Genomic DNA, 12,380 nt, shown 5'->3' with positions numbered 1-12,380 from the left:
CTACATCAAAGACTTGGATGAAGGAACCGAATGTATGGTAACTAAATTTGCCACTGACACCAAGATAGGAAGGAAAGCAAGTTGTCACGAGAAAATAAAGAGACTACAAAGGGACATAGATGGGTAAATTGAGTGGATACAAACTTGGCAGAAGGACTATAATGTGGGAACATGTGAACTTGTCCACTTTGGCAGGAAGAATAGAAAAGCAGTATAGTATTTAAATGGAGAGATTGCAGAACTTGGTGATAGAGAGGGATCTGGGTGTCCTAGTACGTGAATCACAAAAAATTAGTATGCAGGTACAGCAAATGATTAGGAAGGCAAATGGAATGTTAGTGTTTATTGCAAGCGGAATCAAGTATAAAAGTAGGGAAGTTTTACCGCAGTTGTACAGGGCCTTGGTGAGACCACATCTGGAGTACTGTGTACAGTTTTGGTCTCCTTATTTGAAAAAGGATGTCATTGCATTAGAAGCATTTCAAAGAAGGCTCACTCAACTCATTCCAGGGATGAAGGATTTATCTTATGAAGAAAGGTTGAACAGGTTGGGCCTACACCCATTGGAGCTTAGAAGAATAAGAGGTAATCTTATTGAAGCATATAAGATACTGAGGGTACTTGATAAGAGTGGATACTGGGAGGATGTTTATTCTAGTTGGGGAGACGAGAACTAGGGGATACAGTTCAAGAATAAGAGGTCTTCCTTTAAGATGGAGATGTGGAGAAATTTTTTCTCTCAGAGGGTCATTAGTCTGCGGAATTCACTTCCGCAGAAATCAGTGAAGGCTGGTTCATTGAATTTATTCAAGGCTGAGTTAGAATGATTTTTGATAGACAGGGGAGTCAAAGGTTAAGGGAGGGCAGACAGGAAGGTAGAGTTGAGATCACAGTCAGATCAGCCATGATCTTATCGAATGGCAGAGCAGGCTCGAAGGGCCAAGTGGCCTACTCCTGCTCCTAAGTCCTATGTTCCTCTGTACCCAAGCCAAGCAGTTCCTTGACACCTGACTTGCCAAGAAACACATGCCAGTTTCTTCAGTGGTAAAAGTAGGGCTCACCTGAAGTTTTAACTCCACAATATGCATCTGACCTTATCGGTTGGTTTCCCTGCCGAGAGTCTGCCTGATCTGATTGACAAACTTGGCTTCCAGTTGGATGGGGAGACAGTTGGGAAGCCTGCAGGATCAGGTAGGTCCACTTGAAAGAAGGTGGTTGTGGAGAAGAGGTCGGAGGCCACAGTGAGAGTGGTTGGGGTGGGGTGGGGTGTACCTGGTAGCAGGAGTCACTCAGGCAGGAACACTGGATCCTGGAGGTACATACCTCCTGGAACTGCCAAGCCCTCACCTGGATGTAGCTGCCAGATTTCAGACATTCAGGAAACCCTGCCATCCATAGTTAAAGTTGAAAAAATGAACAACGAGGCTTGCAGTCGCACTTTAATATTTAAAGTGCCAACCCGCCTCCTTGGGCTGCGTTGGCCATTCGCCCACCTTTCAGTTGATGCTGGAGGTGGGCGGCTTGGAGGCAGGTATGGGCAGGAAATCTCATCTTTAAGACTTTAACCCACCACCTGACCCAAACCTATCTGTCTTTTAGGTTGAAAGCCCCCCACAAAGCTTTCAGAACTATACTAGTGAAGTTGCAGTTGAGAAGACACATCTTCTTTAATTGTGAACAAATGCAAGGTATTAAGCAAAAAACGAAACAGGTATAAAATAATCCTTAAAATAAAAGCAAAATACTGCGGATGCTGGAAATCTGAAATAAAAAATAAAACAAGAAATGCTGGAACCACTCAGCAGGTCTGGCAGCATCTGTGAAAATAGAAGCAGAGTTAACGTTTCGGGTCAGTGACCCTCTCCGCTCAGTCCGCAAGCAGGACCCTGAGCTTCCGGTTGCTTGCCATTTCAACATTCCCCCCTGCTCTCATGCTCACATCTCTGTCCTGGGATTGCTGCAGTGTTCCAGTGAACATCAACGCAAGCTCGAGGAACAGCATCTCATCTACCGATTAGGCACACTACAGCCTGCTGGACTGAACATTGAGTTCAATAATTTCAGAGCATGACAGCCCCCCATTTTACTTTCATTTTTAGTTATTTTTTCTTCCTTTTTTTTAACATTTTTTTACATTCTTTTTTACATTTTTTACAATCTTTTTTTTGCATTTATTTCATTTCATCTTAGTTTGTTCAGTTTGCTTACCCACTCTATTTTTTTCAGGTTTGCACTTGCTGCTGTTCAGTGTATTAACACCTAATCTGTACTAATGCTTTGTCTTTCAACACACCATTAACATATTGTTTGCCTTTGCTCCGTGACCTTTTGGTCAGCTATGTGGCCTGGTCCAATCTAGACCTCCTTTGTTATCTCTTGCCCCACCCCCACCTCACTTGCTTATAACCTGTGACTTTTCTAATATTTGTCAGTTCCGATGAAGGGTCACTGACCCGCAACGTTAACTCTGCTTCTCTTTTCACAGATGCTGCCAGACCTGCTGAGTGGTTCCAACATTTCTTGTTTTTATTTTATATTATATAAAATAATCCTTTGTCGGCATGGAGGAATTGCGTAGAGAGAATGGTCAAACCTACCATGCCAATCTTTTTCCTAACAAAGAACAGTCCTACATGTTTAAAAATGGCACCTCTCTAATGTAAAAATGAGTTACAAATTATCTAGGCTTGTTTATTGTAAGTTGCACATCACAGTTCAATGTCCAGAACACAAATTATACAGACTTAGTAATTTGTTTTGGAAATCACTCTTTTTGGTTCTGAAACATTTAGAGCAAGAACCAGCTGTGATTTGAAAATACAATGTTTACTTCAATAAGATATCAATTACAGTAGAAGTCTACGGGATAATAGGACAAGGATTCATACATGTACTTCAGACAGAAAGTTTATAATCTTGTATACAAGGGGTGATTTTCTAACTATGCGCTTCCAGCGGAGACTCATCAGAAATTCTACACACAAAGTGCTATTTTTCTACTATGAATATAAATAGCTATGAAAGGATGCATCCAAATTTCCAGTATGTGCTCCCAGAGAACAAGGTTGCTCACAAGGATCACAAAGTAGAATGCCTATAACATTGAGAAAAATATCAAACTAATAACCCTGGGTGACTGCCTAGCGGCTAATCAGAGTACAGGGAGCATCATTTGCCTGTCATCTTGAGTTGAGAATGATGCACAACACAAATAGTTTTCATGATAATAGATCTGAAGAACTTGTAATAGATTTGAAGAACTTGTAGAGGGATAGTATTCCAGTTTGTAAAATTTTAGACGCAGGTTAAAAACTGAAATCAGCACATCATATAAAGGATTACATTACAACTGATTCAGGCAGGGGATGAATTTTACAATGTCAGGAGTCATGGCGAGGGGGGAGGGGCCAGAAATTGCCTCTGGCAGAGGCCCGCCATGGGCCTCGACGGCAGGAAGGCCCGGCCCATTATTGTCAGCGGCGGCAAGGCCAGGCGACGGGACCCAAATTTAAACATGTTGATTAATGGAAATAAACGAATTAAGTACCCTCACACTCCCGGCGTCCATCCTGGTGCGATATTTGTGCCTGTGGCCGGCACTCCCATGCCTTTGGATCCCCATCTGTGGACCCGAGGAAGAACACTGGTGGGGAGGGGGAGCAGTTAAGTTTTTCAGTGTTGGGGGTGGGGGTGGGTAGCAATGTCAGAGTCATCTCATTGGTGTAGGGGATGGTGGGAAGGGTTAGAGTGTAAAGTGTATGAACTTTAGGGGGGAAGGTCATGTGCACAAGGTAAGTATTTTGAGGGGGGGGAAGAGGGAAAGTAATTAATTCTATGGTTATTGGGGGAGTGGGAGAGAGGCAAGATAAATTTATTTAATTTTGTCAAATCAATTTTTACATCAATGCTTCTTTAAATATTTAAATTGAAATGTAGGGTTCAAAGCCCTTTAAAAATGGCGTCAGCACCTGCGCAGAAACTGCTGATGCTATTGCCGGGGATGGACAGTCCGCCCCCTCCACCTCATCGGAGTGGGCGGTCTGCTCTGGCTATTTAAACTAGCCGCCACACTTAATATCACAGCAGCTCCGCGATGTGCGTCCCGCGTAGGCGAGCTGCCATTATTTACGTTTACCGCCGATTACGGCGGCGGAAGTATAAATTTCAGCCCAGGATGTAAATCCATGAGTTATCAAACTATCACAGACATTCCTTAGTTCTGCTTTCATCACTGTTGCTATGCAATAGCCAGCATTTACATTATAGAAACATACAAAGTTTAAATTGAAATGAAAAATTATGTTGTTAAATTATTTAATTTGAAAAAAGTTTTTTTTTAAATGAAGAAAAATTGTTTTTATCCAAAACACTGTCACATTTTGTTTTCTTAAAATTTCAAACAGATACAAACCCTTGGGTGGAGTAAGATGGACCCCATTTTTAAGGCACCACTGAACAGGAAGGATTCCTGGTGAATCAGCATGGCAAAGCACAGAGTTTTCATTAGCCTCTGGCCTCAAGTCATCAACTGTGATCATAAAATACTGGTCATTAAAAACCTGGAAGAATAAGAACAACATAAACAGCATGTATAATGTTTTATATGGCATTCAAACAATATGCTCAAAACTAATAAAATTTCTGAAATAATCATACCTAATGTTCATGCACACGAATATACAAATTACATATTTTTACATAGTTTCAGTGGCATCCATTAAAAATATAGTACTTTCATTTTGGGTAAAGATGTTAATTGAAGGGAAACGTACTATTTATTTTACTATGTTGGTATTTAAGGAGCATTAAAAAAATTGCTAATTAGAAAAAATGTTTTCTTTTCAAAATAAAATATAATCCCAAATGGTTTATTCCCGAATTTAGAAACACTTGCTCTGCTCATGTTTTGTATCAATTATCAAATTTTTCCAAAAAGATTTTTAGGGACTGGTATCATGAGTAAATCTGAACAGTAAATCACTGTAAAACAAAGATGCAATGCAGCAAGTATTTTCATGCTAGAGTGCATCTCTCCAAGATACTTTAATATGTCTAACAAGAGTCTTTGGTGCTCACCTTGGTTACTGTGGCAGGACAGATGGAAAAGGGCTCCCTTGGGTCTACTGCCTCCAACTTCATGCCAACTGTGAAGCAGTGAGCCCTTAGATCAGGCTGGTCCTGCAATTAAAAAATAAAATAAGCGATCATGAAGTCTGAATCTTCGACAGCACAGTGCCCAAAAATGAGTGCAAAATGGTTGGCAGGTAAGATTCATGTGCTGGAAGAAAAAGGTCCATCCCAAATTCATCCTCTGACCTCACTGTAGTAAATTCAGCAAAACTGCAGGCACCACAACACAGCTCAGATTCTGGCCCTTTGAATTTCAGCCATCCTTTAGGACTGTTTAGGCCACTGAAGAGCCAGAAAACTAGTTGGAGCTTGCACAGAACAAGTTCTGACTAATTTGAATGAATTTCTGGGATTTGGGACAGGATCCTCATTTTAATGTTGCAACATGCCTGCACGCATTTCAAACAGGTGCCAGAAAGAGAAGAGAGAGAGAGAAAGAGAAAGAGAGGCGTGTTACAGAAATAGAAAGATAAATTGTTAAGAACTTAGAATTAATTAACTCATCTTTGTGGGATAGCTGTAGTTTGCAAACTGCCTTTCACTTCGAGGTCCTGAGATCAGACACAAACATCTCATCGCTTTCTGTTGGCTAAAATGTACCCATATAAAATGCAACTAGGTAGTCTCAAGCAAGCTGTTAGTTATCGTAGCACAAATCTGCTTCCAATTTAAAATATGATTTGTCACTAAACTGGTAATTTGATGCATTAATCTATAAGGATAGGTGGTGTGAAGAACAGACAGATGCACACTGGTACACCTGGGGTGTTTCTTCCAAGATTAATAGTAGAGGGATACAGTTGGGCACAGTATTGGAAGCTGTACTCTATATGTACTCTATAGGGAACAGAGTATACCCCTTTACCTTACCTTTGTAGATCTCACTAAGGCATTTGACCTGTCAGCAGAGCAGGGCTCTACAAGATTTTGGGAAAAATTGGCTGTCAACCGAAGCTCCTCAGTCTCATCCGCTCCTTCCATGACAGCATGCATTGCACTGTTTGATGGCTCTACTTCCGACAGTTTCAGAGTGAAGAATGGAGTGAAACAGGGTTGTGTCCTGGCCCCCACTCTGTTTGGCTTCTTCTTCTCCATGCTCCTGACCTTAGCCTTCCCTACAGATATGGAAGGAGTCTACTTGCACACTACGTTAGATGGCAAGCTCTACAATCTTTCAAGGCTGATATCTATCAGTGGAGGCCAGTCAAAGGGATCAAGGGATATAGGAAAAAAGCGGGAACAGGGTACTGAATTAGACGATCAGCCATGATCTCTTTTGAATGGCGGAGCAGGCCCGAAGGGCCAAATGGCCTACTCCTGTTCCTATTTTCTATGTTTCTAAGTTTTCAATGAAAGCGAAGACAAAAACACATTGCATCCTGATCAGAGAACCCCTCTACGTTGATGATGCTGCGCTATTCGCTCACGTGGAAACTCAGCTACAAAGACTCATGGACTGTCTCTCCCATGCCTGTAACTTATTTTCTTTGACTATAAGCATCAAGAAAACCGTGGTCATGGGACAAGATGTTGCATCTCTGCCCCTGATCACACTAAATAACTCCCCACTGGAAGTGGTCAGCAAATTCTGCTACCTTGCGTCCACAGTGACAGACAATCTATCCCTTGATGCAGAGCACAATACACACACAGTGAAAGCAGCTACTACCTTTGGCCGACTCACAGAACGCTCATGGGTAACACCAAGCTGACCCTTAGGCCCAAGCTGATGGTTTATAAGGCCTGTGTTCTCAGCACCTTGCTGTATGGCTGTGAAACATGGGTGACTTACAGCTATCAGGAAAAGAAGCTCAATAATTTCCATCTTCGCTGTCTGTGGTGCATTATGGGTATATCCTGGCAGGACAAAATTACAAATGTGGCAGTCCTCTCAAAGGCAGAGCTCGCAAGTGTGCTGGCACTAATCAAACAGAGGCGGCTTCAGTGGATCGGACACATCAGCAGGATGGAAGATGGTCGCATACCCAAGGGCCATCTGAATGGTAAGATAGTCAGGGCCAGACGACGAGTGGGGCACCCAAAGCTCCGCTTCAAGGATGCTTGCAAATGTGACATGAACGCCCTAAATGTCGACTATCGTATTTGGGAGTCACTAGCTGATGAAAGAGGGAAATGTGACACATCCTGTGGATTGGTGTGCACTACCACGATGACCAGTTGCTACAGTAGCTTGGCAACAGGCGTCAACGTCAAAAACAACAACTCACAGCATCACTTGGCAGCTTCACATGCAGCTGTTGTGGCAGAACCTACCTCTCAAGGATTGGCTTGACAGCCAATCAGCAAAGGTGCACCAAGAGAAGTCACCCCACCTAAATGGATTATTTGTATAGTGTTTGACTGATCTGGGTTTGATTAGATTAGTCCGTCCACTTATTTGTGTTCATTTTGTTTGATTGGAGCTTAAGAGTTAAAACTGAAACTAGAAGGTTCTACAGCAAAAGAAAGCACACTGCTTTGAGAAGACATTGTACTGAGATTGTGTACGAACTAATATATTTTAAAGTGCTGTAAATAAACAAGTTGGGGATTTAGTGCAAGTGTGATATGTGCATTGCTCTGAGATAAATCAGATATATCCATGTTATATCCAGCAACCCGACATAAACATTACAATTTGCTGCATATCCATTATCTTTCATAGATGAAAGGATGCCAATCAACCAACTCTATATATGAGTGAACTGGGAATGTCTAACATAGGAGGTTAAAAGTAGAAAAATGTTTATTTTATAAGCGTTAGTGAAATAAAATTTAATTACTTCTGTATTTTTGGCAATGATTTCTCCAGGAAAAGTCAGTGAAGAGTCAGAGCTGAGAGCTGGTGTGTAATGATGTGTATTGTTGAATTTTGATCTTCATCAAGGGTTGCTGGTAGTAGATAAATGTTTATCAGAATCAAGCTGCCTGGTTTAAATTTTAAAAAGCTTGTCAGTTAACTGTCAGTCACTGTACACTGGTGCATTCTCCATGGCAATGCTTCTACCAATCAGTGTTCACTTGCCAACCGATCAGCACTCTCTTCTCATGCAATATAAGTTGTTGTTTTCCCTTACATTGGTTATTCATGCGTATTGTCCTGATGAGTGCAAGATGAAAAGCTTCAACGACATGTCTCTATTTTCAGCAATCCTCCAATAAACCAAGTTTTAAACAATAATGAGATAAATCCATATGTATGAAAAGATTTTTTAACTTCTTATTCTTCCTAACCCTCATGCACACACCCATACATTCAAAAACCAATGGTTAAGCGGTTTTAAAAGGTTTTAAGTTGCAACGGTTTCTTAGGAATAATAAATTAATTAGTTGTCAGTCTGGTAGGATATTTCTGGATTTGTGAGGTGTCCCAGATTCTAATAGTCGGATGCCACTCAAAGTCTCTCCAGGTGAGATTAATGAACAGGCAGTTCGTTTGCAGCAAGCATCACACAGATCTTTCAGCAAAAATGTGTAGCAACAGGTCTACTTGGGATTTTTAAGTAGCAGTCTAACGGTAGAAACTTTATTGAGATTTCAGGATCTCCTAAAAACACAAAAGGCAACAGGATTCACTCTTGAGGCAGGGATTCTTGAGACTGGAGGAAACAGCAATCTGCCACACCCGAAACACAAGGCTTCCTTTCTCCAAAGCAGTGTTCCTCCATAGAATGTAGCAACTTCTCTTTTCTTAGGTCTTTTCTCTCTCTTCAGGCAGGTCAAAACCACACCTTAAACGTAGTATTTCTTTCTAAGAGATGCAAGACTTATTTTTCAGAGAGAGTAAGTTTTTTTCTGGTCTATCAACAAATCACAGCCCCAGCCAGCTCACTGCTAGCTGCTCCCAGCTCCCTGATCTGTTTCACTCTGCCAAAACTGAAACTAAAAGCTTTCAATAACCAAGTCACAAGACAGTCAGAAATCTTCCTGTTGCTTGGATACAAGTTTTACAGCCTGCACACTTCAAACACTAAGTCAGCATTCGGTTTTCACAGAAAGTCCTTTTTTCTCAGTCTTAAAGGCACACAGACCTCTTAGTTTAAAAAAAACCTCTTGTGACAGTATCGAATTTAAGTAAGGTTTGGCAGTGATGATAGCATCCCAAGGTATGAGAGTAGGGGTAGATCTTAGGGTCTGCGAGTTTTAGGAGGAGCTACTGGAATCTCTCAACACTCGTAGCTGGTGAATGTCATTAGAGGTAACTACTCTTTGAAAGGGTACTGTTGGAACACTGATGGGAGCTCTAGGACATTTCAAGGCTGGGAGAGGTCAGGGTCTGAGAGCACTAGCGTACTGGGATCAGGTAGCAATGAAAAGCCCATGTGACTACAAGCAGTAGGATGAGTACTGGTGTCTGACAGAATTGGGATGGGGTGATCTTCGAACATTTGAGGAAAGTATTGGGATGGAAGGTCCAGCAAACACAGGGTATGTTAGATGCAGGAGTAGGAAGAAAGAAGTGGAGTCCCCAAGTCTGGGAGTAATGAAAGTTGGAAGAAAGGGCCTAACATCTGGGAACCTTGAGAAGGAGGAGTCTGAAAGAAATGAAGAGTTACATACTTGAGTCCAGGAAGACTTGGCAGTGGGGTCCCAAATCCAGCAGCATTTGAGAAAGCATAGGGAGAACTAGGGTCTAGTGATATTGAGAGTGATCCTGGGGTCTGCCTGCAATGAGGAGTGATGGGGACTGTGGTCAGGCAACATTGAGGGCCCAGGAGAATACAAGCTGACCAAGCCAAACCCCTTTGGGCCATCAAACATCAGTGCACCACACTGCATTCTTGGCTTGAAGACAGCTATAAGCGTGAAATGTACTAAGAATAAACTTATTTTAGAATTAACACAGCTGGAATTAATTGTAATATTTAGAACTGAATAACAAGAGTAACCTAAGTACAAGTTTAACGGAAAACATATCAAAATTCAATTAGATTGTGTTCTTTATAAACTTTCAGAAATAAACACTCCAGGAAATTGAAGACAAAAATGCATTTTTCACAATTATATGATTGTATAATCAAGCTGCTTTTTCAGACTCTGACTTATGGGCTTAGATTTTGCAATGGTCTTAATGCAAAAAAGGGACATAAAAGTGTTACAGGAAGGTGCATGGCATATAAAAAATCTTCAGCATGTTTATTTATGCAAAACATTTCAATTGTACAGTTGATCCAATTATACAAATATGCTAAATGTAAATATATTTTCTTTATTTGAAAGAGATCTATAATCCCACTGTATTTGTTGCTCTCTAGTGTATTTAATTTCAACATTCACCTCACTACCTGGTGTCAGATACTGTTTGCTGATATCACTGTTCCTCTAATTTATAAGCATGGGAATTATATGCACATTATCATTTGAACATTTAATGTGCTTGTACAACATTTTTCTATTTATTAAAGGTTAAAAATAGTAGAAAGAATTTAATATGGATATACTGAGTGCTTGTATGTTAAGTGCAAGAGCAGAGGGACCTCGGGGTATACATGCATAAGTCATTGAAGGTGAGGGGACAGGTTGAGAACATAATTAATAAAGCATATAGTATCTTAGGCTTTATTAATAGAGGCATGGAGTACAAGGGCTTGAACTTGCAGAAGACACCAGTTTGGCCTCAGCTGGAGTATTGCGTCCAGTTCTGAAGGCTTTGGAGTGTGAATAGAAAAGATTCATGACAATGGTTCCAGGGATGAGGAACTTCAGTTATGAAGATAGTTTGGAGAAGGTTGGGACTGTTTTCCTTGAAGAGAAGATTTGATAGAGGTATTCAAAATCATGAGGGAACTGGACAGAGTAGATAGGGAAAGACTGTGAAAGGATCGAGAACGAGAGGGCACAGGTTTAAAGTGATTGGCAAAAGAAGCAAAAGCGACATGGGGAAAAACTTCTTCACGCAGCAAGTGGTTAGGATCTGGAATGCACTGGCTGATAGTGTGGTGGGGGCAGGTTCAATTGAGGTATTCAAAAGGGAATTTGACTATTATCTGAAAAGGAAGAATGTGCAGGGATATGGGGAGAAGGCAGGGGAATGGCATTAGGTGAATTGCTCATTTGGAGAGCCGGTGCCGAATGGCTTCCTTCTGCTCTGTAACAATTCTGTGAAGATGAGAATCAACATTCTAGACACTACCACTGTTACTGGTAAATTTACACGTAATCCCATCTTTACTAATGCAAGGAACAACACATCATTGTGCTCTCAGGCAAACCCCAAAATGCCAGTTTTTCAGCCTCAAGATCAGTTCTAGCATTAACATGATTTAGCTGTGTAAAGCTGTTCCCATTGCAAGTTCTTTAAAGCAACAAGCTTCTGCTGGCAAAATCAGCTGGTCTGAGATTTTAAATGAATTAGCACATATGCTGAAGAAAAGCATTTTAGATGAATGGGTTAAGTGTTTGTATGCCTTGCTGTATTTTCAGAGCTAAGAACTTTTATGCTTCAGTTATACAGGGCATTGGTGAGACCACATCTCGAATATTTATTTCATTATTTATTTATTTATTTAGAGATACAGCACTGAAACAGGCCCTTCGGCCCACCGAGTCTGTGCCGACCAAGAACCACCCATTTATACTAACCCTAGAGTAATCCCATATTCTCTACCACCTACCTACACTAGGGGCAATTTACAATGGCCAATTTACCCATCACCTGCAAGTCTTTGGCGGTGGGAGGAAACCGGAGCACCTGGCGAAAACCCACGCGGTCACAGGGAGAACTTGCAAACTCCGTACAGGCAGTACCCAGAATTGAACCCGGGTCTCTGAAGCTGTGAGGCTGCGGTGCTAACCACTGCGCCACTGTGCCACCCACTGCGCCACAGTTTTGGTCTCCTTATTTAAGGAAGGATGTAAATGCATTGGAGGCGGTTCAGAGGAGGTTTACCAGATTGATACCTGGAATGAGCAGTTTGCCTTATGAGGAAAGAGTGGACAGACTGGGTTATTTTCACTGGAGTTTAGAAGAGTGAGGGGAGACTTGATTGAAGTATATAAGTTCCTGAACGGTCATGACAAGGTGGATGTGGAGAGGATGTTTCCTCTTGTGGGAGAGTCCAGAACTAGGGGGCACTGTTTTAAAATTAGGGGTCGCCCATTTAGGACAGAGATGAGGAGAATTTTTTTTTCTCAGAGAGTTCTGCCTCAGAAGCTGGTGGTGTTGGAGTAATTGAATATTTTTAAGGCGGAGGTAGACAGATTCTTGTTAGGCAAGGGAATCAAAGATTATCGGGGATATATAGGAGTGT

The 12,380-nt window shown here is 41.5% G+C and overlaps 1 protein-coding gene across 7 annotated transcripts in view; it reads right to left on the bottom strand.

The window, feature by feature from the left end:
- sfmbt2 (Scm like with four mbt domains 2) overlaps window positions 1-12,380 on the bottom strand; it is a 225,592-nt gene that overhangs the window by 87,526 nt on the left and 125,686 nt on the right. For all 7 annotated transcript variants that reach the window (XM_068059522.1, XM_068059517.1, XM_068059520.1 and 4 more), the window contains 2 exons: window positions 5,077-5,178; window positions 4,412-4,559 (listed from right to left, as the gene is read on the bottom strand). In XM_068059522.1, coding sequence (XP_067915623.1) covers window positions 4,412-4,559; window positions 5,077-5,178 — 250 coding nt within the window. The remainder of the gene's footprint in view (window positions 1-4,411; window positions 4,560-5,076; window positions 5,179-12,380) is intronic.

Source organism: Heterodontus francisci, chromosome 27 (assembly GCF_036365525.1).
Source record: "Heterodontus francisci isolate sHetFra1 chromosome 27, sHetFra1.hap1, whole genome shotgun sequence".
In the NCBI taxonomy this organism is placed as follows: domain Eukaryota; kingdom Metazoa; phylum Chordata; class Chondrichthyes; order Heterodontiformes; family Heterodontidae; genus Heterodontus; species Heterodontus francisci.
This window is presented reverse-complemented; position numbering and strand designations above follow the sequence as displayed.